The sequence below is a fragment of the Salvelinus namaycush genome, unplaced genomic scaffold (genome assembly GCF_016432855.1).
Source record: "Salvelinus namaycush isolate Seneca unplaced genomic scaffold, SaNama_1.0 Scaffold20, whole genome shotgun sequence".
In the NCBI taxonomy this organism is placed as follows: Eukaryota; Metazoa; Chordata; class Actinopteri; order Salmoniformes; family Salmonidae; genus Salvelinus; species Salvelinus namaycush.
The window spans coordinates 559,657-585,148 of record NW_024058786.1 but is presented as its reverse complement, the minus strand read 5'-3'; the positions used below and the strand labels follow the sequence as shown (position 1 = coordinate 585,148).

The window sequence follows — 25,492 nt, the reverse complement described above, 5'->3', positions numbered from 1 at the left end:
CAAGCATTTCGCTACACTCGCATTAACATCTGCTAACCATGTGTATGTGACAAATAAAATTTGATTTGATTTGATTTGTGTAAGTGAGTGGTTGCGTGCATAGGTGGTGATAATGAGGGGTGTTGAGAGGTGCCAAAACAAACAAGCCTAGGTGTGTCCCATTTTGCTGACGACACTCCGGGCTCCGCCCACCGACATCCTATTGAGGAAAACAAGAGCAAAGAGTAAGAATTCGGCAGACGGAGTGGGAGGATCGTCACAGCTTCCAATTGTGTGGAAACAGTTTGGGGAAGGGCCTTTCCTATTTCAGCACAATGCCCCCGTACACAAAGCGAGGTCCAATGGTTTGTCGCGATCGGTGTGGAAGAACTTGACTAGTCTGCACCAAGCCCTGACCTCAACTCCATTGAACACCTTTGGGATTAATTGTAACGCCGACTGCGAGCCGGGCCTAATCGCATAACATCAGTGCCCGACCTCACTAATGCTCTTGTGGTCGCAGCAATGTTTCAACATCTAGTGGAAAGCCTTCACAGAAGTGTGGAGGCTGTTATAGCAGCAAAGGGGGGACAACTCCATATTAACGCCCATAGTTTTTGGAATGAGATGTTCGACTAGCAGTTGTCCACATACTTTTAGTCATGTATCGTATCTTAGATCGCAGACACATTCTCTTGGGGCACTGTCATTAGAATAACACGTGCGATTGGCAACAGTTTTCCATCTTTGGATTGGCTGCCGAAAATATCCTCAAGCGAGTTCCGTTACGTCTGGCTGAAGTATCCAATGAAAATTGCATCTAAAAACATCTGGCCAATATGATGAGAGTGGGCGGGACATCCTCCAGAAAGCAATAGTTCTTTGGTGTCAGTAGCTTAAAATTATTGTTTTAGCTTCAGAACTTGTGTGTTGGCCTGGCAACGTTGCTGGAGTTAATAGGCTATATAGATTAAGTTGCCTACGACGTACAGTTCTGTTATGGAACTGGACAAAATGGACGAGAACGAATGGAAATACCACGGAGAGGGCAACAAAAGCCTAGTTGTTTCTAATGTCCAGGTGAGCTAGCTAATGTTAGGTCAGTAGCTAAAATCTTGGTAGCTAGCATATGCTACTAACTAGCTTGGTAGCTAATATATTAGCTAGCTGGTCAGGTTGTCTGGCGCCGTCCAGATCTGTAAAAGCGGAACAGTGGAAAGTAGAATATTGTTTATTTTACTTGTCACTAGATTGTTTGCCTAGGAGTCATCTGATTATCGTGGTATTTTTTCCCACACCAGCTGCTAGCTACCAAACATCAAGCTAGCGTCGTAGCTAACGTTAGCCACATTTAGTGCCTTGGAAATCAAACTAGCAATCTATTTACGGTAGCAAGCTAGCTAGCTAACTTTAACCTTGCTGAGTTATCACATGGGTTACAGATAATGACTCTCACTCCAACTTATTTATATTTAGGTACCTTCTTTTAAAATTATTTCCAATGCTGATATTTTTCAACACTCCTCCTATCCAGCACGCCAGAGTCCTTCGGCTCCTGAAGTATTCTACAGAAGATGCCGAAAACTCGCATAAGGTTAGAAAATCTCTTCCTGTGTCCCATCAGTTTACTTCTTTTTTTTCATAACAATTACAACCATAACCTGTCAGATTGGTTTATTCTGTGAACCGTTTAGTGTCTTTTATTATGGTTAATCAACAACTCAATCCAACTCCCTGTATTGGTTGGGTTTCATGTGATCATTTAAAAGGATTTTTTTTTGGGGGGGGGGGGGATTTCGGTTTGGAAATCAACATTTGTGGGAGCCAGGCAAGGCGGAGTAAGGTGACGTTGCCACCATATTCTGATCTTTGGTCAGTTTCGTATTTTTTCCCCCACTAAAGGTTAGGATTGTGGGAGGGGTTAGCTGATCCCAGATCTGTACATTACTTGTGTAAGGCCCTCAAAAGGTCCAGTTTCGGGTTAAATGGCTTTCATTGACCGCTTGTGTCAACCAAGCAAGTGAAGGCACAAACACAAGCATTGCATTTACACAGCGCTCTGAAAAACTCCAGGATTGTCACAGAAAACCTAATTTCTCTTGACGATCTGTTTCTTCTCTTCCAGACAACAGAACAAGCTTTCCGCCACATACAGAACATAGTTGACTATAGTCAAAATGTCATGAAGCCACTACTGGGGGAGAAATATGTCCACAACGGAGTAAGATATATATATATATATATACTTCTTCTGTGCTAACCATATTGTTGTAGATTGCATGGTGCCTTTTCCCCAATATGTTATGAGATTGAACTGTTTGGTTAAAAGACAGTTCTTTGCCACATGTTATCAAATGCAGTTGAAAGGTCACGGTCAGTTCTTTTCCCTGATACAGCTGATATATGCTATAGATACATTTTAATCAATACATTATTGTATGATAGTATATGCTATAGATACATTTCAATCAATACATTATTGTGTGATAGTATATGCTATAGATGCATTTTAATCAATACATTATTGTGTGATAGTATATGCTATAGATGCATTTTAATCATTACATTATTGTGTGATAGTATATGCTATAGATACATTTCAATCAATACATTATTGTGTGATAGTATATGCTATAGGAACATTTCAATCAATACATTATTGTGTGATAGTATATGCTATAGATACATTTCAATCAATACATTATTGTGTGATAGTATATGCTATAGATACATTTTAATCATTACATTATTGTGTGATAGTATATGCTATCGATACATTTCAATCAATACATTATTGTGTGATAGTATATGCTATAGATGCATTTTAATCAATACATTATTGTGTGATAGTATATGCTATAGATGCATTTCAATCAATACATTATTGTGTGATAGTATATGCTATAGATGCATTTCAATCAATACATTATTGTGTGATAGTATATGCTATAGATGCATTTCAATCAATACATTATTGTGTGATAGTATATGCTATAGATACATTTCAATCAATACATTATTGTTTGTGTAGGAGGCTGTGAAGCTCCCGCTGGACTTTGTCCGACAGCTGTCATTGAAGGTTCAGCAGGAAAGGCCAGGTACGTGTTGTCTTTTAGTTGTCAGGGTTTGGCATCTTCAGGTTGTCATGAAATATGACACATCACATTTCCTTGTGTTGTTGTGGAATATATCAGCAGACTAAGCTGTGGGACGTGTCCGTGTGTCTGTGTGGACGTGTGTCTGTGTGGACGTGTGTCTGTGTGGACGTGTGTCTGTGTGGACGTGTGTCTGTGCGGACGTGTGTGTGTACGGACTTGTATGTGTGGACGTGTGTGTGTTTGGGCGTGTGTGTGTTTGGACGTGTGTGTGTGTTTGGACTTGTGCGTGTGGACTTTCCGTTGGGGGAGGGGGACTTGTCGTGTGTGTGTTTGGACGTGTGCGTGTGGACTTTCCGTTGGGGGAGGGGGACTTGTCGTGTGTGTGAAGTTAGTGGTGACATAATGCTATCTCTAGGTAATGGAATCTACAGTCTGTGTGTCTGGTGAGAACCTAAATGGAACTCTTAAGTGCTTTGGAATCATTATGAGGACTGCCTTCTTTATACCTACAGTTAAAACCTACACATCAAGGCCCAGTTCCCAGACACAGGTGATCCTAGTCAGGGATTAAAAATCAGTCTCAAAGGAGATTCTCTGTTTTAGTTCAGAACTAGGCTTAATGTGTCTGGGAAAATGGGCCCCAAATGTCTGTGACTTAAGTTGTCGTGAATGTGTTATAACAACCCATCTGTCTGTGTGTTCCATGTCATGGCAGAGTCTCGCTGTGACAAAGTGATGGATACATTTAGTGGATGTGCCTTGTGTCTGCCGAACCTCACCCAGCTCTCCTGCTGCTGCAGCAGAGAACACAGACCTCCTCTCTGTATAGAGATTAAGGTACAGTCTCAGTCCTCTCTGTATAGAGATTAAGGTACAGTCTCAGTCCTCTCTGTATAGAGATTAAGGTACAGTCTCAGTCCTCTCTGTATAGAGGTTAAGGTACAGTCTCAGTCCTCTCTGTATAGAGATTAAGGTACAGTCTCAGTCCTCTCTGTATAGAGATTAAGGTACAGTCTCAGTCCTCTCTGTATAGAGATTAAGGTACAGTCTCAGTCCTCTCTGTATAGAGATTAAGGTACAGTCTCAGTCCTCTCTGTATAGAGATTAAGGTACAGTCTCAGTCCTCTCTGTATAGAGATTAAGGTACAGTCTCAGTCCTCTCTGTATAGAGATTAAGGTACAGTCTCAGTCCTCTCTGTATAGAGATTAAGGTACAGTCTCAGTCCTCTCTGTATAGAGATTAAGGTACAGTCTCAGTCCTCTCTGTATAGAGATTAAGGTACAGTCTCAGTCCTCTCTGTATAGAGGTTAAGGTACAGTCTCAGTCCTCTCTGTATAGAGGTTAAGGTACAGTCTCAGTCCTCTCTGTATAGAGGTTAAGGTACAGTCTCAGTCCTCTCTGTATAGAGGTTAAGGTACAGTCTCAGTCCTCTCTGTATAGAGGTTAAGGTACAGTCTCAGTCCTCTCTGTATAGAGATTAAGGTACAGTCTCAGTCCTCTCTGTATAGAGATTAAGGTACAGTCTCAGTCCTCTCTGTATAGAGATTAAGGTACAGTCTCAGTCCTCTCTGTATAGAGATTAAGGTACAGTCTCAGTCCTCTCTGTATAGAGATTAAGGTACAGTCTCAGTCCTCTCTCTATAGAGATTAAGGTACAGTCTCAGTCCTCTCTGTATAGAGATTAAGGTACAGTCTCAGTCCTCTCTGTATAGAGATTAAGGTACAGTCTCAGTCCTCTCTGTATAGAGATTAAGGTACAGTCTCAGTCCTCTCTGTATAGAGATTAAGGTACAGTCTCAGTCCTCTCTGTATAGAGATTAAGGTACAGTCTCAGTCCTCTCTGTATAGAGGTTAAGGTACAGTCTCAGTCCTCTCTGTATAGAGGTTAAGGTACAGTCTCAGTCCTCTCTGTATAGAGGTTAAGGTACAGTCTCAGTCCTCTCTGTATAGAGGTTAAGGTACAGTCTCAGTCCTCTCTGTATAGAGGTTAAGGTACAGTCTCAGTCCTCTCTGTATAGAGATTAAGGTACAGTCTCAGTCCTCTCTGTATAGAGATTAAGGTACAGTCTCAGTCCTCTCTGTATAGAGATTAAGGTACAGTCTCAGTCCTCTCTGTATAGAGATTAAGGTACAGTCTCAGTCCTCTCTGTATAGAGATTAAGGTACAGTCTCAGTCCTCTCTCTATAGAGATTAAGGTACAGTCTCAGTCCTCTCTCTATAGAGATTAAGGTACAGTCTCAGTCCTCTCTGTATAGAGATTAAGGTACAGTCTCAGTCCTCTCTGTATAGAGATTAAGGTACAGTCTCAGTCCTCTCTGTATAGAGATTAAGGTACAGTCTCAGTCCTCTCTCTATAGAGATTAAGGTACAGTCTATGGGCTCTGGTTAAAAAGTAGCACACACATACACTACCGTTCAAAAGTTTGGGGTCACTTAGAAATGTCCTTGTTTTTGAAGGGGGAAAAAGGCAATTTTTTTTTGTCCAATTTGATGTTATTTTAATGATCAGAAATACAGCGTAGACATTGTTAATCTTGTAAATGACTATTGTAGCTGGAAACGGCTGATTTTTAATGGAATATCTACATAGGCGTACAGAGGCCCATTATCAGCAACCATCACTCCTGTGTTCCAATGGCACGTTGTGTTAGCTAATCCAAGTTTATCATTTTAAAAGGCTAATTGATCATTAGAATACCCTTTTGCAATTATGTTAGCACAGCTGAAAACTGTTGTTCTGATTTAAAGAAGCAATAAAACTGGCCTTCTTTGGACTAGTTGAGTATCTGGAGCATCAGCATTTGTGGGTTCGATTACAGGCTCAAAATGGCCAGAAACGAATAACTTTCTTCTGAAACTCGTCAGTCTATTCTTGTTCTGAGAAATGAAGGCTATTCCATGTGAGAAATTGCCAAGAAACTGAAGATCTGGTACAACGTTGTGTACTACTCCCTTCACAGAACAGCACACACTGGCTCTAACCAGAATAGAAAGAGGAGTGGGAGGCCCCAGTGCACAACTGAGCAAGAGGACAAGTACATTAGTGTCTAGTTTGAGAAACAGACGCCTCACAAGTCCTCAACTGGCAGCTTCATTAAATAGCACCTGCAAAACACCAGTCTCAACGTCAACAGTGAAGAGGCGACTTCGGGATGCTGGCCTTCTAGGCAGAGTTGCAAAGAAAAAGCCATATCTCAGACTGGCCAATAAAAATAAAAGATTAAGATGGGCAAAGAACACAGACACTGGACAGAGGAACTCTGCCTAGAAGGCCAGCTTCCCGGAGTCGCCTCTTCACTGTTGACGTTGAGACTGGTGTTTTGCAGGTGCTATTTAATGAAGCTGCCAGTTGAGGACTTGTGAGGCGTCTGTTTCTCAAACTAGACACTAATGTACTTGTCCTCTTGCTCAGTTGTGCACTGGGGCCTCCCACTCCTCTTTCTATTCTGGTTAGAGACAGTTTGCACTGTTCTGTGAAGGGAGTACTCAACTAGTCTAAAGAAGGGCAGTTTTATTGCTTCTTTAATCAAGACCACAGTTTTCAGCTGTGCTAACATAATTGCAAAAGGGTTTTCTAATGATGAATTAGTCTTTTAAAGTGATAAACTTGGATTAGCTAACACAACATGCCATTGGAACACAGGAGTGATGGTTGCTGATAATGGGCCTCTGTACACCTATGTAGATATTCCATTAAAAATCTGCCTTTTCCAGCTACAATAGTCATTTACAACATTAACAATGTCTACACTGTATTTCTGATCAATTTGATGTCATTTTAATGGACAAAAAAATTGTTTTTCTTTCAAACACAAGGACATTTCTAGGTGACCCCAAACTTTTGAGAGGGAGAGAGACCGACCGTTTGGGACAGCCTCAGTCATCTCCCCTTTTTATAAATTTAAGGATGGAGGTACAGGTGTAGAAGAGTAGGAAGTTACTGGTCAGTGAGAAACACAGAACTGGTTTTCAAAACCAATTTACATTCTTGGTTAAACAATGATTAAATAAACAGATTATATAAACTTGACAGAGTATTTAAATATACACAGACCGTGAAAAGACTTGTGATGATACTCCTATTTTATAAGGAAAAGGTTAGGACCTGGGTTACTGAATACAGGATTAATGGAAGGATGAGTCAGAAGTCATGGGTTTTACAAGTCAAGGGATGAAGGGATAAGTGTGTTTTTAGCTTTAAAAAAAAGAGCCGTTTTGTTGTAATCAGTTAATCAACTCGGAGCCACAGTGACTCACTTCTGGTCTTGTGTTTTACAGCCCAAATGTGGGTTTCTGCCGTCCTCTAGACACGTTACGAAGGACATCAAAAACAAGGTGTGCCGCTTCTGTATGCATCAACATTTTAAGGTGAGTTCATATTGTTTTGGAAATGACACCGGAGTAAACCTGTTGTACTACATTGGTTAGATGACCTTGAGGGTTTCTTCAATGAGAAATGACGTGTACATTACCTAAACAAATAGAACAGAGCACAACATCCGCTTCATTTGACTGGTCCTTTTGACTATACCAGAGAATAGACAGGGGTTTAGGACACATCTACTAGGTGCCAGGCACCAGAGAATAGACAGGGGTGTAGGACACATCTACTAGGTGCCAGGCACCAGAGAATAGACAGGGGTGTAGGACACATCTACTAGGTGCCAGGCACCAGAGAATAGACAGGGGTGTAGGACACATCTACTAGGTGCCAGGCACCAGAGAATAGACAGGGGTGTAGGACACATCTACTAGGTGCCAGGCACCAGAGAATAGACAGGGGTGTAGGACACATCTACTAGGTGCCAGGCACCAGAGAATAGACAGGGGTGTAGGACACATCTACTAGGTGCCAGGCACCAGAGAATAGACAGGGGTGTAGGACACATCTACTAGGTGCCAGGCACCAGAGAATAGACAGGGGTGTAGGACACATCTACTAGGTGCCAGGCACCAGAGAATAGACAGGGGTGTAGGACACATCTACTAGGTGCCAGGCACCAGAGAATAGACAGGGGTGTAGGACACATCTACTAGGTGCCAGGCGCCAGAGAATAGACGGGGGTGTAGGACACATCTACTAGGTGCCAGGCGCCAGAGAATAGACGGGGGTGTAGGACACATCTACTAGGTGCCAGGCGCCAGAGAATAGACGGGGGTGTAGGACACATCTACTAGGTGCCAGGCGCCAGAGAATAGACGGGGGTGTAGGACACATCTACTAGGCGCCAGGCGCCAGAGAATAGACGGGGGTGTAGGACACATCTACTAGGCGCCAGGCGCCAGAGAATAGACGGGGGTGTAGGACACATCTACTAGGCGCCAGGCGCCAGAGAATAGACGGGGGTGTAGGACACATCTACTAGGCGCCAGAGAATAGACGGGGGTGTAGGACACATCTACTAGGCGCCAGAGAATAGACGGGGGTGTAGGACACATCTACTAGGCGCCAGAGAATAGACGGGGGTGTAGGACACATCGACTAGGCGCCAGAGAATAGACGGGGGTGTAGGACACATCGACTAGGCGCCAGAGAATAGACGGGGGTGTAGGACACATCGACTAGGCGCCAGAGAATAGACGGGGGTGTAGGACACATCGACTAGGCGCCAGAGAATAGACGGGGGTGTAGGACACATCGACTAGGCGCCAGAGAATAGACGGGGGTGTAGGACACATCGACTAGGCGCCAGAGAATAGACGGGGGTGTAGGACACATCGACTAGGCGCCAGAGAATAGACGGGGGTGTAGGACACATCGACTAGGCGCCAGAGAATAGACGGGGGTGTAGGACACATCGACTAGGCGCCAGAGAATAGACGGGGGTGTAGGACACATCGACTAGGCGCCAGAGAATAGACGGGGGTGTAGGACACATCGACTAGGCGCCAGAGAATAGACGGGGGTGTAGGACACATCGACTAGGCGCCAGAGAATAGACGGGGGTGTAGGACACATCGACTAGGCGCCAGAGAATAGACGGGGGTGTAGGACACATCGACTAGGCGCCAGAGAATAGACGGGGGTGTAGGACACATCGACTAGGCGCCAGAGAATAGACGGGGGTGTAGGACACATCGACTAGGCGCCAGAGAATAGACGGGGGTGTAGGACACATCGACTAGGCGCCAGAGAATAGACGGGGGTGTAGGACACATCGACTAGGCGCCAGAGAATAGACGGGGGTGTAGGACACATCGACTAGGCGCCAGAGAATAGACGGGGGTGTAGGACACATCGACTAGGCGCCAGAGAATAGACGGGGTGTAGGACACATCGACTAGGCGCCAGAGAATAGACGGGGGTGTAGGACACATCGACTAGGCGCCAGAGAATAGACGGGGGTGTAGGACACATCGACTAGGCGCCAGAGAATAGACGGGGGTGTAGGACACATCGACTAGGCGCCAGAGAATAGACGGGGGTGTAGGACACATCGACTAGGCGCCAGAGAATAGACGGGGGTGTAGGACACATCGACTAGGCGCCAGAGAATAGACGGGGGTGTAGGACACATCGACTAGGCGCCAGAGAATAGACGGGGGTGTAGGACACATCGACTAGGCGCCAGAGAATAGACGGGGGTGTAGGACACATCGACTAGGCGCCAGAGAATAGACGGGGGTGTAGGACACATCGACTAGGCGCCAGAGAATAGACGGGGGTGTAGGACACATCGACTAGGCGCCAGAGAATAGACGGGGGTGTAGGACACATCGACTAGGCGCCAGAGAATAGACGGGGGTGTAGGACACATCGACTAGGCGCCAGAGAATAGACGGGGGTGTAGGACACATCGACTAGGCGCCAGAGAATAGACGGGGGTGTAGGACACATCGACTAGGCGCCAGAGAATAGACGGGGGTGTAGGACACATCGACTAGGCGCCAGAGAATAGACGGGGGTGTAGGACACATCGACTAGGCGCCAGAGAATAGACGGGGGTGTAGGACACATCGACTAGGCGCCAGAGAATAGACGGGGGTGTAGGACACATCGACTAGGCGCCAGAGAATAGACGGGGGTGTAGGACACATCGACTAGGCGCCAGAGAATAGACGGGGGTGTAGGACACATCGACTAGGCGCCAGAGAATAGACGGGGGTGTAGGACACATCGACTAGGCGCCAGAGAATAGACGGGGGTGTAGGACACATCGACTAGGCGCCAGAGAATAGACGGGGGTGTAGGACACATCGACTAGGCGCCAGAGAATAGACGGGGGTGTAGGACACATCGACTAGGCGCCAGAGAATAGACGGGGGTGTAGGACACATCGACTAGGCGCCAGAGAATAGACGGGGGTGTAGGACACATCGACTAGGCGCCAGAGAATAGACGGGGGTGTAGGACACATCGACTAGGCGCCAGAGAATAGACGGGGGTGTAGGACACATCGACTAGGCGCCAGAGAATAGACGGGGGTGTAGGACACATCGACTAGGCGCCAGAGAATAGACGGGGGTGTAGGACACATCGACTAGGCGCCAGAGAATAGACGGGGGTGTAGGACACATCGACTAGGCGCCAGAGAATAGACGGGGGTGTAGGACACATCGACTAGGCGCCAGAGAATAGACGGGGGTGTAGGACACATCGACTAGGCGCCAGAGAATAGACGGGGGTGTAGGACACATCGACTAGGCGCCAGAGAATAGACGGGGGTGTAGGACACATCGACTAGGCGCCAGAGAATAGACGGGGGTGTAGGACACATCGACTAGGCGCCAGAGAATAGACGGGGGTGTAGGACACATCGACTAGGCGCCAGAGAATAGACGGGGGTGTAGGACACATCGACTAGGCGCCAGAGAATAGACGGGGGTGTAGGACACATCGACTAGGCGCCAGAGAATAGACGGGGGTGTAGGACACATCGACTAGGCGCCAGAGAATAGACGGGGGTGTAGGACACATCGACTAGGCGCCAGAGAATAGACGGGGGTGTAGGACACATCGACTAGGCGCCAGAGAATAGACGGGGGTGTAGGACACATCGACTAGGCGCCAGAGAATAGACGGGGGTGTAGGACACATCGACTAGGCGCCAGAGAATAGACGGGGGTGTAGGACACATCGACTAGGCGCCAGAGAATAGACGGGGGTGTAGGACACATCGACTAGGCGCCAGAGAATAGACGGGGGTGTAGGACACATCGACTAGGCGCCAGAGAATAGACGGGGGTGTAGGACACATCGACTAGGCGCCAGAGAATAGACGGGGGTGTAGGACACATCGACTAGGCGCCAGAGAATAGACGGGGGTGTAGGACACATCGACTAGGCGCCAGAGAATAGACGGGGGTGTAGGACACATCGACTAGGCGCCAGAGAATAGACGGGGGTGTAGGACACATCGACTAGGCGCCAGAGAATAGACGGGGGTGTAGGACACATCGACTAGGCGCCAGAGAATAGACGGGGGTGTAGGACACATCGACTAGGCGCCAGAGAATAGACGGGGGTGTAGGACACATCGACTAGGCGCCAGAGAATAGACGGGGGTGTAGGACACATCGACTAGGCGCCAGAGAATAGACGGGGGTGTAGGACACATCGACTAGGCGCCAGAGAATAGACGGGGGTGTAGGACACATCGACTAGGCGCCAGAGAATAGACGGGGGTGTAGGACACATCGACTAGGCGCCAGAGAATAGACGGGGGTGTAGGACACATCGACTAGGCGCCAGAGAATAGACGGGGGTGTAGGACACATCGACTAGGCGCCAGAGAATAGACGGGGGTGTAGGACACATCGACTAGGCGCCAGAGAATAGACGGGGGTGTAGGACACATCGACTAGGCGCCAGAGAATAGACGGGGGTGTAGGACACATCGACTAGGCGCCAGAGAATAGACGGGGGTGTAGGACACATCGACTAGGCGCCAGAGAATAGACGGGGGTGTAGGACACATCGACTAGGCGCCAGAGAATAGACGGGGGTGGAGGACACATCGACTAGGCGCCAGAGAATAGACGGGGGTGGAGGACACATCGACTAGGCGCCAGAGAATAGACGGGGGTGTAGGACACATCGACTAGGCGCCAGAGAATAGACGGGGGTGTAGGACACATCGACTAGGCGCCAGAGAATAGACGGGGGTGTAGGACACATCGACTAGGCGCCAGAGAATAGACGGGGGTGTAGGACACATCGACTAGGCGCCAGAGAATAGACGGGGGTGTAGGACACATCGACTAGGCGCCAGAGAATAGACGGGGGTGTAGGACACATCGACTAGGCGCCAGAGAATAGACGGGGGTGTAGGACACATCGACTAGGCGCCAGAGAATAGACGGGGGTGTAGGACACATCGACTAGGCGCCAGAGAATAGACGGGGGTGTAGGACACATCGACTAGGCGCCAGAGAATAGACGGGGGTGTAGGACACATCGACTAGGCGCCAGAGAATAGACGGGGGTGTAGGACACATCGACTAGGCGCCAGAGAATAGACGGGGGTGTAGGACACATCGACTAGGCGCCAGAGAATAGACGGGGGTGTAGGACACATCGACTAGGCGCCAGAGAATAGACGGGGGTGTAGGACACATCGACTAGGCGCCAGAGAATAGACGGGGGTGTAGGACACATCGACTAGGCGCCAGAGAATAGACGGGGGTGTAGGACACATCGACTAGGCGCCAGAGAATAGACGGGGGTGTAGGACACATCGACTAGGCGCCAGAGAATAGACGGGGGTGTAGGACACATCGACTAGGCGCCAGAGAATAGACGGGGGTGTAGGACACATCGACTAGGCGCCAGAGAATAGACGGGGGTGTAGGACACATCGACTAGGCGCCAGAGAATAGACGGGGGTGTAGGACACATCGACTAGGCGCCAGAGAATAGACGGGGGTGTAGGACACATCGACTAGGCGCCAGAGAATAGACGGGGGTGTAGGACACATCGACTAGGCGCCAGAGAATAGACGGGGGTGTAGGACACATCGACTAGGCGCCAGAGAATAGACGGGGGTGTAGGACACATCGACTAGGCGCCAGAGAATAGACGGGGGTGTAGGACACATCGACTAGGCGCCAGAGAATAGACGGGGGTGTAGGACACATCGACTAGGCGCCAGAGAATAGACGGGGGTGTAGGACACATCGACTAGGCGCCAGAGAATAGACGGGGGTGTAGGACACATCGACTAGGCGCCAGAGAATAGACGGGGGTGTAGGACACATCGACTAGGCGCCAGAGAATAGACGGGGGTGTAGGACACATCGACTAGGCGCCAGAGAATAGACGGGGGTGTAGGACACATCGACTAGGCGCCAGAGAATAGACGGGGGTGTAGGACACATCGACTAGGCGCCAGAGAATAGACGGGGGTGTAGGACACATCGACTAGGCGCCAGAGAATAGACGGGGGTGTAGGACACATCGACTAGGCGCCAGAGAATAGACGGGGGTGTAGGACACATCGACTAGGCGCCAGAGAATAGACGGGGGTGTAGGACACATCGACTAGGCGCCAGAGAATAGACGGGGGTGTAGGACACATCGACTAGGCGCCAGAGAATAGACGGGGGTGTAGGACACATCGACTAGGCGCCAGAGAATAGACGGGGGTGTAGGACACATCGACTAGGCGCCAGAGAATAGACGGGGGTGTAGGACACATCGACTAGGCGCCAGAGAATAGACGGGGGTGTAGGACACATCGACTAGGCGCCAGAGAATAGACGGGGGTGTAGGACACATCGACTAGGCGCCAGAGAATAGACGGGGGTGTAGGACACATCGACTAGGCGCCAGAGAATAGACGGGGGTGTAGGACACATCGACTAGGCGCCAGAGAATAGACGGGGGTGTAGGACACATCGACTAGGCGCCAGAGAATAGACGGGGGTGTAGGACACATCGACTAGGCGCCAGAGAATAGACGGGGGTGTAGGACACATCGACTAGGCGCCAGAGAATAGACGGGGGTGTAGGACACATCGACTAGGCGCCAGAGAATAGACGGGGGTGTAGGACACATCGACTAGGCGCCAGAGAATAGACGGGGGTGTAGGACACATCGACTAGGCGCCAGAGAATAGACGGGGGTGTAGGACACATCGACTAGGCGCCAGAGAATAGACGGGGGTGTAGGACACATCGACTAGGCGCCAGAGAATAGACGGGGGTGTAGGACACATCGACTAGGCGCCAGAGAATAGACGGGGGTGTAGGACACATCGACTAGGCGCCAGAGAATAGACGGGGGTGTAGGACACATCGACTAGGCGCCAGAGAATAGACGGGGGTGTAGGACACATCGACTAGGCGCCAGAGAATAGACGGGGGTGTAGGACACATCGACTAGGCGCCAGAGAATAGACGGGGGTGTAGGACACATCGACTAGGCGCCAGAGAATAGACGGGGGTGTAGGACACATCGACTAGGCGCCAGAGAATAGACGGGGGTGTAGGACACATCGACTAGGCGCCAGAGAATAGACGGGGGTGTAGGACACATCGACTAGGCGCCAGAGAATAGACGGGGGTGTAGGACACATCGACTAGGCGCCAGAGAATAGACGGGGGTGTAGGACACATCGACTAGGCGCCAGAGAATAGACGGGGGTGTAGGACACATCGACTAGGCGCCAGAGAATAGACGGGGGTGTAGGACACATCGACTAGGCGCCAGAGAATAGACGGGGGTGTAGGACACATCGACTAGGCGCCAGAGACGGGGGTGTAGGACACATCGACTAGGCGCCAGAGAATAGACGGGGGTCTAGGACACATCGACTAGGCGCCAGAGAATAGACGGGGGTCTAGGACACATCGACTAGGCGCCAGAGAATAGACGGGGGTGTAGGACACATCGACTAGGCGCCAGAGAATAGACGGGGGTGTAGGACACATCGACTAGGCGCCAGAGAATAGACGGGGGTGTAGGACACATCGACTAGGCGCCAGAGAATAGACGGGGGTGTAGGACACATCGACTAGGCGCCAGAGAATAGACGGGGGTGTAGGACACATCGACTAGGCGCCAGAGAATAGACGGGGGTGTAGGACACATCGACTAGGCGCCAGAGAATAGACGGGGGTGTAGGACACATCGACTAGGCGCCAGAGAATAGACGGGGGTGTAGGACACATCGACTAGGCGCCAGAGAATAGACGGGGGTGTAGGACACATCGACTAGGCGCCAGAGAATAGACGGGGGTCTAGGACACATCGACTAGGCGCCAGAGAATAGACGGGGGTCTAGGACACATCGACTAGGCGCCAGAGAATAGACGGGGGTCTAGGACACATCGACTAGGCGCCAGAGAATAGACGGGGGTGTAGGACACATCGACTAGGCGCCAGAGAATAGACGGGGGTGTAGGACACATCGACTAGGCGCCAGAGAATAGACGGGGGTGTAGGACACATCGACTAGGCGCCAGGCGCCAGAGAATAGACGGGGGTGTAGGACACATCGACTAGGTGCCAGGCATTTTGTTATTGTGAAAGTTGAGTGTTATGATCAGTGTCTGCCCCCTGGTGGTGAGACTGGAGAATTGCACCGGGTGGAGACAGAGTGACTCTTGTGCTCTTCTCTCTAACTCAACAGTTGGCCCATGGAAAGTGGAAACGGCTGAGCCGCTACTGTCCCTTGGACCTGTTCTCAGGGTAAGTAACAGTACACTTCACCTGCCCCAGTTATCACTGTCCCTTGGACCTGTTCTCAGGGTAAGGAACGGTACACTTCACCTGCCCCAGTTATCACTGTCCCCTGGACCTGTTCTCAGGGTAAGTAACAGTACACTTCACCTGCCCCAGTTATCACTGTCCCTTGGACCTGTTCTCAGGGTAAGGAACGGTACACTTCACCTGCCCCAGCTATCACTGTCCCCTGGACCTGTTCTCAGGGTAAGGAACGGTACACTTCACCTGCCCCAGTTATCACTGTCCCTTGGACCTGTTCTCAGGGTAAGGAACGGTACACTTCACCTGCCCCAGTTATCACTGTCCCTTGGACCTGTTCTCAGGGTAAGGAACGGTACACTTCACCTGCCCCAGTTATCACTGTCCCTTGGACCTGTTCTCAGGGTAAGGAACGGTACACTTCACCTGCCCCAGTTATCACTGTCCCCTGGACCTTTTCTCAGGGTAAGGAACGGTACACTTCACCTGCCCCAGTTACCACTGTCCCTTGGACCCCGTTCTCAGGGTAAGGAACAGTACACTTCACCTGCCCCAGTTATCACTATCCCTTGGACCTGTTCTCAGGGTAAGGAACAGTACACTTCACCTGCCCCAGTTATCACTGTCCCTTGGACCTGTTCTCAGGGTAAGGAACAGTACACTTCACCTGCCCCAGTTATCACTGTCCCTTGGACCTGTTCTCAGGGTAAGGAACGGTACACTTCACCTGCCCCAGTTATCACTATCCCTTGGACCTGTTCTCAGGGTAAGGAACGGTACACTTCACCTGCCCCAGTTATCACTGTCCCTTGGACCTGTTCTCAGGGTAAGGAACGGTACACTTCACCTGCCCCAGTTATCACTATCCCTTGGACCTGTTCTCAGGGTAAGGAACGGTACACTTCACCTGCCCCAGTTATCACTATCCCTTGGACCTGTTCTCAGGGTAAGGAACAGTACACTTCACCTGCCCCAGTTATCACTATCCCTTGAACCTGTTCTCAGGGTAAGGAACGGTACACTTCACCTGCCCCAGTTATCACTGTCCCTTGGACCTGTTCTCAGGGTAAGGAACGGTACACTTCACCTGCCCCAGTTATCACTATCCCTTGAACCTGTTCTCAGGGTAAGGAACGGTACACTTCACCTGCCCCAGTTATCACTGTCCCTTGGACCTGTTCTCAGGGTAAGGAACGGTACACTTCACCTGCCCCAGTTATCAATTCAAGGGGCTTTATTGGCATGGGAAACATATGTTTACATTTCCAAAGCAAGTGAAATGGATCATTAACAATAAAAAAATTACACTCACAAAAGTTCCAAAATAATAAAGACCTTTCACATCATATGTCTATATATTGGTGTTGTAACGATGTGCAAATAGTTAAAGTACAAAAGGGAAAATAAAATAAATATGGGTTGTATTTACAACGGTGGTTGTTCTTCACTGGTTGACCTTTTCTCGTGGCAACAGGTCACACATCTTGCTGCTGTGATTGTCACCGTCTTGTGGTATATCTACAACCATCGATCTGACCATGTTCAGACCTCGGTGCTCTAGTTTTGTATATGATTCCACAGCACGTGACTAAAGAGCCATGTATACTCAGCCTGAATCTCTCTCTGCTTTAGGAACAAACAGAGAATGTCCTTAGCCATCAAGCACTTGATAGAGGAACCTCAAAACAACTTTAAAATCTTCAAGGTATGTATCTCTGCGGTACACCCGTTGTACCCATTCTGCAACAGAAGTCCTCTCGCTGTATTACACAATGTATTACTTCACTCTCACCTGTCTGTCTCTATCCAGACTGGATCTATAGCTGTCAGGGTTATTAACCCTGTCTCTCTATCCAGACTGGATCTATAGCTGTCAGGGTTATTAAACCTGTCTGTCTCTATCCAGACTGGCTCTCTAGCTGTCAGGGTTATTAAACCTGTCTCTCTATCCAGACTGGATCTATAGCTGTCAGGGTTATTAAACCTGTCTCTCTATCCAGACTGGATCTCTAGCTGTCAGGGTTATTAAACCTGTCTTTCTATCCAGACTGGATCTATAGCTGTCAGGGTTATTAAACCTGTCTTTCTATCCAGACTGGATCTATAGCTGTCAGGGTTATTAAACCTGTCTCTCTATCCAGACTGGATCTATAGCTGTCAGGGTTATTAAACCTGTCTTTCTATCCAGACTGGATCTATAGCTGTCAGGGTTATTAAACCTGTCTCTCTATCCAGACTGGATCTATAGCTGTCAGGGTTATTAAACCTGTCTCTCTATCCAGACTGGATCTATAGCTGTCAGGGTTATTAAACCTGTCTCTCTATCCAGACTGGATCTATAGCTGTCATGGCTATTAAACCTGTCTCTCTATCCAGACTGGATCTATAGCTGTCAGGGTTATTAACCCTGTCTCTATCCAGACTGGATCTCTAGCTGTCAGGGTTATTAAACCTGTCTCTATCCAGACTGGATCTCTAGCTGTCAGGGTTATTAAACCTGTCTCTCTATCCAGACTGGATCTCTAGCTGTCAGGGTTATTAACCCTGTCTCTATCCAGACTGGATCTATAGCTGTCAGGGTTATTAAACCTGTCTCTCTATCCAGACTGGATCTATAGCTGTCAGGGTTATTAACCCTGTCTCTATCCAGACTGGATCTATAGCTGTCAGGGTTATTAAACCTGTCTCTCTGTCCAGGGTGGATCTATAGCTGTCAGGGTTATTAACCCTGTCTCTATCCAGACTGGATCTATAGCTGTCAGGGTTATTAAACCTGTCTCTCTGTCCAGGGTGGATCTATAGCTGTCAGGGTTATTAAACCTGTCTCTCTATCCAGACTGGATCTATAGCTGTCAGGGTTATTAAACCTGTCTCTCTATCCAGACTGGATCTATAGCTGTCAGGGTTATTAAACCTGTCTCTCTATCCAGACTGGATCTATAGCTGTCAGGGTTATTAAACCTGTCTCTCTATCCAGGGTGGATCTATAGCTGTCAGGGTTATTAAACCTGTCTCTATCCAGACTGGATCTATAGCTGTCAGGGTTATTCAACCTGTCTCTCTATCCAGACTGGATCTATAGCTGTCAGGGTTATTCAACCTGCCTCTCTATCCAGACTGGATCTATAGCTGTCAGGGTTATTAAACCTGTCTCTCTATCCAGACTGGATCTATAGCTGTCAGGGTTATAAACCTGTCTGTCTCTATCCAGGGTGGAGAGTGTATCTACAGCTGTAAGGATGATGCAGACGTGTTACAGGACCTAGATGAATTGGCTCAGCATCTACGGCCATACTTCCTCCCCAATGGCAGCCTTATGAACGGACACCAGTCCAGTAAGGTTGGTATCCACGTTATTATCTGCGTCCTAAATGACACCTTGTATAGTGTACTACTATTGACCAAAGCCCCGAGGGTTCTCAAACTCAACTCTGGACCTCAGCTAGTTCTACTGCGTTTTTTTTTTTCATTATTCCCCTCTAATCAGGGACTGATTTAGACCTGGGGACACCAGGTTCCCCTCTAATCGGGGACTGATTTAGACCTGGGGACACCAGGTTCCCCTCTAATCGGGGACTGATTTAGACCTGGGGACACCAGGTTCCCCTCTAATCGGGGACTGATTTAGACCTGGGGACACCAGGTGGGTCCAATTTAACGATCATGTAGAACAGAAAACCAGCAGGCTCTGTCCCTCGTAGGGTCAAAGTTGAATACCCCTGACATGGGGAATAGGGTGCAATTTGGGTAGGGTTGTCCCCGACAGCAAATAATCTTGTTCGACCGAGAGTCTTTTCTTCGTTGGTTGGAAATGTTTAAACGTGTATTTTTTCATATATGTTCACACCCGGTGTGTTTTTAATCAAATCAACTTTCTGTAACGAGCTTGTCTGATGCTTTAAGCACGTTGTTTGGTTAAATAATTAAGACAAACACACAAGACTCAAGGGAGCCAGAGATCAAGATTAGCCGAACCAAAATAAATCAACCTGTTTCTGACCCCCTCCCTCTCGCTGCTGGCCTGCCTCTGCCGTTACGCTCTCAAAGTTGCAGACAATAGGCTACACCAGGGGGGTCGACAACCTTTTCCATTTGGAGTGACAATTTATCTTACCATTTTCTACCGACTTGCATGCCAGTTCTGATCTTCATTTTGTACGTTTTGGTGGAACAGTTTCATTTTAATTTATAAAATAGTTTATCTCAGTCATTGTCATGTTTTTATCTTAAATTCAATCTACATCCTAAATTATACAAATCTATAAGTAACTTCTATACCGGACAAAAATAGAAACGTAACAATTTGACTGAGTTACAGTTCATATAAGAAAATCAGTCAATTGTAATGAATTCATTAGGCCCTAATTTATAGATTTCACATGACTGGGAATACAGATATTCATATGTTGGTCACAGATACCTTAAAACCAAAATGTAGGGGTGTGGATCAGAAAACCATCAGTATCTGGTGTGACCACCATTTAGCCTCATGCAGCGCGACACATCTCCTTCACATAGAGTTGATCAGGCTGTTGATTGTGGTCTGTGGAATGTTGTCCCACTCTTCTATAATGGCGGTGCCAAGTTGCTGGATATTGGTGGGAACTGGAACACGCGGTCGTACACGTTGATCCTCAGTCTCAGTGGATTAATCCACTGAATGGGCCTGCAGGGATGCCCCGGTCTCAGTGGACTAATCCACTGAATAGGCTGCAGGGATGCCCTGGTCTCAGTGGACTAATCCACTGAATAGGCTGCAGGGATGCCCCGGTCTCAGTGGACTAATCCACTGAATGGGCCTGCAGGGATGCCCCGGTCCAACAATGGGAGTGTGCTAAAATCGCACTTCCTCTCTCGCCATTTTGTGCGCATTCATTGTTCCAGACAGGCCGGGTTACTGTAAAGCTCTCTGGGGCCGGGTTACTGTAAAGCTCTCGGGGGCCGGGTTACTGTAAAGCTCTCTGGGGCCGGGTTACTGTAAAGCTCTCTGGGGCCGGGTTACTGTAAAGCTCTCTGGGGCCGGGTTACTGTAAAGCTCTCTGGGGCCGGGTTACTGTAAAGCTCTCTGGGGCCGGGTTACTGAAAAGCTCTCTGGGGCCGGGTTACTGAAAAGCTCTCTGGGGCCGGGTTACTGTAAAGCTCTCTGGGGCCGGGTTACTGTAAAGCTCTCTGGGGCCGGGTTACTGTAAAGCTCTCTGGGGCCGGGTTACTGTAAAGCTCTCTGGGGCCGGGTTACTGTAAAGCTCTCTGGGGCCGGGTTACTGTAAAGCTCTCTGGGGCCGGGTTACTGAAAAGCTCTCTGGGACCGGGTTACTGAAAAGCTCTCTGGGGCCGGGTTACTGTAAAGCTCTCTGGGGCCGGGTTACTGTAAAGCTCTCTGGGGCCGAGGCCGGGTTACTGTAAAGCTCTCTGGGGCCGGGTTACTGTAAAGCTCTCTGGGGCCGGGTTACTGTAAAGCTCTCTGGGGCCGGGTTACTGTAAAGCTCTCTGGGGCCTGGTCAAATGGTACCTTATTCCCTATGGGCCCTGGTCAAATGGTACCCTATTCCCTATGGGCCCTGGTCAAATGGTACCCTATTCCCTCTGGGCCCTGGTCAAATGGTACCCTATTCCCTCTGGGCCCTGGTCAAAAGTAGTGCACTACATAGAGAATAGCATGCCATTTGTGACACAGTCTTAATGTTCTGTCCTCCTTTCCTGTAACTCTCTGTTTAAACCCCCAGGTGGTTCTGAATGAGTTGATCCAGGTGATCGTGAGTGCCCTGTTGAGTTCCTGGGACCCCAGGAAGACTCACCTGTCTGAGGGCAGAGCGCGGTGTGAGGCCAGCCTCCTGCACCGGGACCTGCTACGCAACAGTGAGAGACGGGGAGAATTTTAAAAGGCTCATGCATGCTTTTAACAAGTTTTATAAAGCATTATAAAACCGGGTGGTTCGAGCCCTGAATGCTGATTGGCTGACAGCCGTGGTATATCAAACCGTATACCACAACATTTGTATTGCTGTAATTACGCTGGTAACCAGTTTATGATGGCAATAAGGCACGTTGCGTCGTGCAGAAGAACAGCCCTTAGCCGTGGTATATTGGCCATATACCACACCCCCTCGTGCCTTATTGCTTAATTATACTGAATGTGTTACCAAAATATACTGAACCAAAATATAACCCCAATATGGAACAATTTCCAATATTTTACTGAGTTACAGTTCATATAAGGAAATCAGTCAATTTAAATAAATTCATTAAGGCCCTAATCAATCGATTTCACATGACTGGGAATACAGATATGCATCTGTTGGTCACAGATACCCTGAAAGTGTCCGTAGCTTTATGTACCATAAACCAGACCGTGACCATGGGGCACTCTGTTGACATCAGCTCGCCCACACGACGCCATACACGTGGTCTGTGGTTGTGAGGTCGGTTGGACGTACTGCCAAATTCTCTAAAACTACGTTGGAGGAGAATTATTATAGAGAAATTAACATTCAATTATCTGGAAACAGCTCTGGTGGACATTCCTGCAGTCAGCATGCCAATGGCACACTCCCTCTAATCTTGAGACATCGTGTTGTGTGACAAAACTGCACATTTTAGAGTGGCCTTTTATTGTCCCCAGTACAAGGTGCACCTGTGTAATGATCATGCTGTTTAATCAGCTTCTTGATATGCCACACCTGTCAGGTGGATGGATTATCTTGGCAAAGGAGAAATGTTCACTAACAGGGATGTCAACACATTTGAGAGAAATAAGCTTTTTGTGCGTATGGAACATTTCAGGGCTATTTTTATTTCAGTTCATGAAACATGGAACCAACATTTTATATTTTTTGTTCAGTGTAGTTTGATGCTTTCATAAGAATAACTAAAACCAACAAACAAACAAACCTTAAAGAATGTACTTTTTATATATTTGTATGTTATTTTCTTCCAGCTAACCACTGCCTACCCAAAGATTGTGTCCTGGACAAAATCCTGGGGACTCAGATGCTGGATAGTTTAGACATTGAGGGGTTAAACCCCCTGTTTAAACGAGTGGAGCAGCATCTACAGGACTTTCCTAAAGAGAGGTGAGAACCACACTACTGTTATTCAGTGGTTTCAGTTCTGAATAACTAATGTCAACACATTTGGTGTGTAATTACCTAGGTATACCACTAGATGGCGTGTAATAGCCTAGGTATACCACTAGATGGCGTGTAATTGCCTAGGTATACCACTAGATGGCGTGTAATTGCCTAGGTATACCACTAGATGGCGTGTAATTGCCTAGGTATACCACTAGATGGCGTGTAATTGCCTAGGTATACCACTAGATGGCGTGTAATTGCCTAGGTATACCACTAGATGGCGTGTAATTGCCTAGGTATACCACTAGATGGCGTGTAATTGCCTAGGTATACCACTAGATGGCGTGTAATTGCCTAGGTATACCACTAGATGGCGTGTAATTGCCTAGGTATACCACTAGATGGCGTGTAATTGCCTAGGTATACCACTAGATGGCGTGTAATTGCCTAGGTATACCACTAGATGGCGTGTAATTGCCTAGGTATACCACTAGATGGCGTGTAATTGCATTGCCTAGGTATACCACTAGATGGCGTGTAATTGCCTAGGTATACCACTAGATGGCGTGTAATTGCCTAGGTATACCACTAGATGGCGTGTAATTGCCTAGGTATACCACTAGATGGCGTGTAATTGCCTAGGTATACCACTAGAATGTAATTGTATGCTGTAGAGTTAAGATTTCCCTTCACTGGAACTAAGGGGCCTGAACCCATGAAAAACATTATTCAATTATTCTTCCTCCACCAAACTTTACAGTTGGCACTATGCATTCGGACAGGTAGTGTTCTCCTGGCATCCTCCAAACCCAGATTCATCCGTTGGACTGCCAGATGGTAAAGGGTGCTTCATCACTCCAGAGAACACATTTCCACTGCTCCAAAGTCCAATAGCGGCGAGCTTTACACCCCTCCAGCCGATGCTTGGCATTGTGCATGGTGATTTTAGGCTTGTGTGCGGCTGCTCTGCCATGGAAACCCATTTTATGAAGCTCCCGACGAACAGTTCTTGTGCTGATGTCGCTTCCAGAGGCAGTTCGGAACTCGGTAGTGAGTGTTGCAACCGAGGACAGACGATTTTTATGCACTTCAGCTCTCAGTGGTACCATTCTGTGAGCTTGTGTGGCCTACCACTTCGCGGCTGAGCCGTTGTTGCTCCTAGACGTTTCCACTTCACAATAACAGCACTTACAGTTGACCGGGGCAGCTCTAGCAGGGCAGAAATTTGACATCCTATGACGGTGCCACGTTGAAAGTCACTGAGCTCTTCAGTAAGGCTGTTCTACTGCCAATGTTTGTCTATGGAGATTGTATACGCCTGTCAGCTGAAATAGCCGAATCCACTAATTTGAAGGGGTGTCCATGTCAGACCATGAGACATCAAAAAAAAAATGGGTCTTCTCACAAACGTCTGTAGCATCTGAATGGTTTGGCCCCCCGTTTGGTTTCTTTTCAGTTTGGATATAAATGCCGGCTGTACTTCTAAAGTTACATATCTTAAAACATTTTGGGGACTAATGAAAGAAATACCAAAAGAGTAGTTTTTATTTTCCTGTAGAAGTAGCCTTCAGATAGACGGTCCGTACAGCCAGAGCTTCCTGGAGAAGATCCAGAAGTGTCCAACTGAAGACGACGGCTCTATCGAGTACGCGGTCGGGAAGGTGAGAATCCTCCTCTTTCTTACCATGCGACTCTGTAAAACCTACAGTATTGAAGTGGATGGTAAAAAAAACGGCATTATTTACACAAGGCCTCATAAATATACATTCTATTGCTTAGTGCTTGTTGTTCCGCATTTTGAAATGGATGTAGTTTTGTCTAATAAAGTGGATTTTAAATATATATTTTTTAAAGCTTATTTGTCTAATATGGCTGCTTCTCATCAGGTCCACCAGTACAGAGTTGCCATGACAGCCAAGGACTGCTCTATCATGATCACCATAGCAACCTGTGGGGAGGAGGACGGGTGAGGACCTAGTTAAATTCTATCTAGTTGTCCTTTTCTTACCTACCGTGTGCCTCTTTAGGGCTACAGTCCACTCCTTGTACTGTTAGCACAAACAGACTGGTTCCCAGGGTAACCAGTCACTACTATATACTGCCAACGTGGAGCAGACCCTCATTCTTCTCCCCCTGTGTACTGCCAACGTGGAGCAGACCCTCATTCTTCTCCCCCTGTGTACTGCCAACGTGGAGCAGACCCTCATTCTTCTCCCCCTGTGTACTGCCAACGTGGAGCAGACCCTCATTCTTCTCCCCCTGTGTACTGCCAACGTGGAGCAGACCCTCATTCTTCTCCCCCTGTGTACTGCCTACAGGTTGGACCAGAGCCTGGAGATCCAGCCTTCGAAGCCTCGCTTCACCTACTCCGTGTCCATCCTAGACCTGGACCCTAAACCCTACGAGAGCATTCCTCACCAGAGCAGACTGGACTCCAAGATAGTCAACCACTACCTGAGAAGCACCCTGCCCAACAACCAGGAACTAGCCAATCAGAGTGTCTTCCTGGGCTGGGACAGAGAAGGAGAGGACTGTACTCTGGTGTTCCATCCTGTTTAACCACTCCCTCTGCTGTCTGGCCTCCCGCTTGGTGTTATCAACACACTCCCTCCCCTGTACCCTAACCCCTCTCTCCCCTAACCCCTCCCTCCCCCGTACCCTAACCCCTCCCTCCCCTGTACCCTAACCCCTCTCT

At 48.2% G+C, this 25,492-nt stretch overlaps 1 protein-coding gene across 2 annotated transcripts; it reads left to right on the top strand.

The window, feature by feature from the left end:
• Positions 1-823: 823 nt before the first annotated feature.
• ippk (inositol 1,3,4,5,6-pentakisphosphate 2-kinase) lies at positions 824-25,492 on the top strand. Of its 2 annotated transcripts, none has more exons than XM_038983930.1 (14): positions 824-1,059; positions 1,456-1,573; positions 2,105-2,200; positions 3,011-3,077; positions 3,793-3,914; positions 7,358-7,447; positions 15,654-15,712; positions 17,360-17,432; positions 18,939-19,067; positions 21,451-21,583; positions 22,662-22,797; positions 24,356-24,458; positions 24,684-24,763; positions 25,116-25,492. In XM_038983930.1, the coding sequence occupies exons 1-14, from the start codon at positions 1,052-1,054 to the stop codon at positions 25,354-25,356; spliced, it is 1,455 nt and encodes a 484-aa protein (XP_038839858.1). In that variant the 5' UTR covers positions 824-1,051; the 3' UTR covers positions 25,357-25,492. The 2 variants fall into 2 exon arrangements, with proteins under 2 accessions (XP_038839858.1, XP_038839857.1); XM_038983929.1 differs by having other exon boundaries at positions 825-1,059; positions 1,514-1,573.

Coding starts and splice junctions, on each gene's coding strand:
- ippk (XM_038983929.1), top strand. CDS start 979: ATGGAACTGGACAAAATGGACGAGAACGAATGGAAATACCACGGAGAG. Junction 1,574..2,104: donor ATGCCGAAAACTCGCATAAG/GTTAGAAAATCT, acceptor CTTCTCTTCCAG/ACAACAGAACAAGCTTTCCG. Junction 22,798..24,355: donor CAGGACTTTCCTAAAGAGAG/GTGAGAACCACA, acceptor ATTTTCCTGTAG/AAGTAGCCTTCAGATAGACG.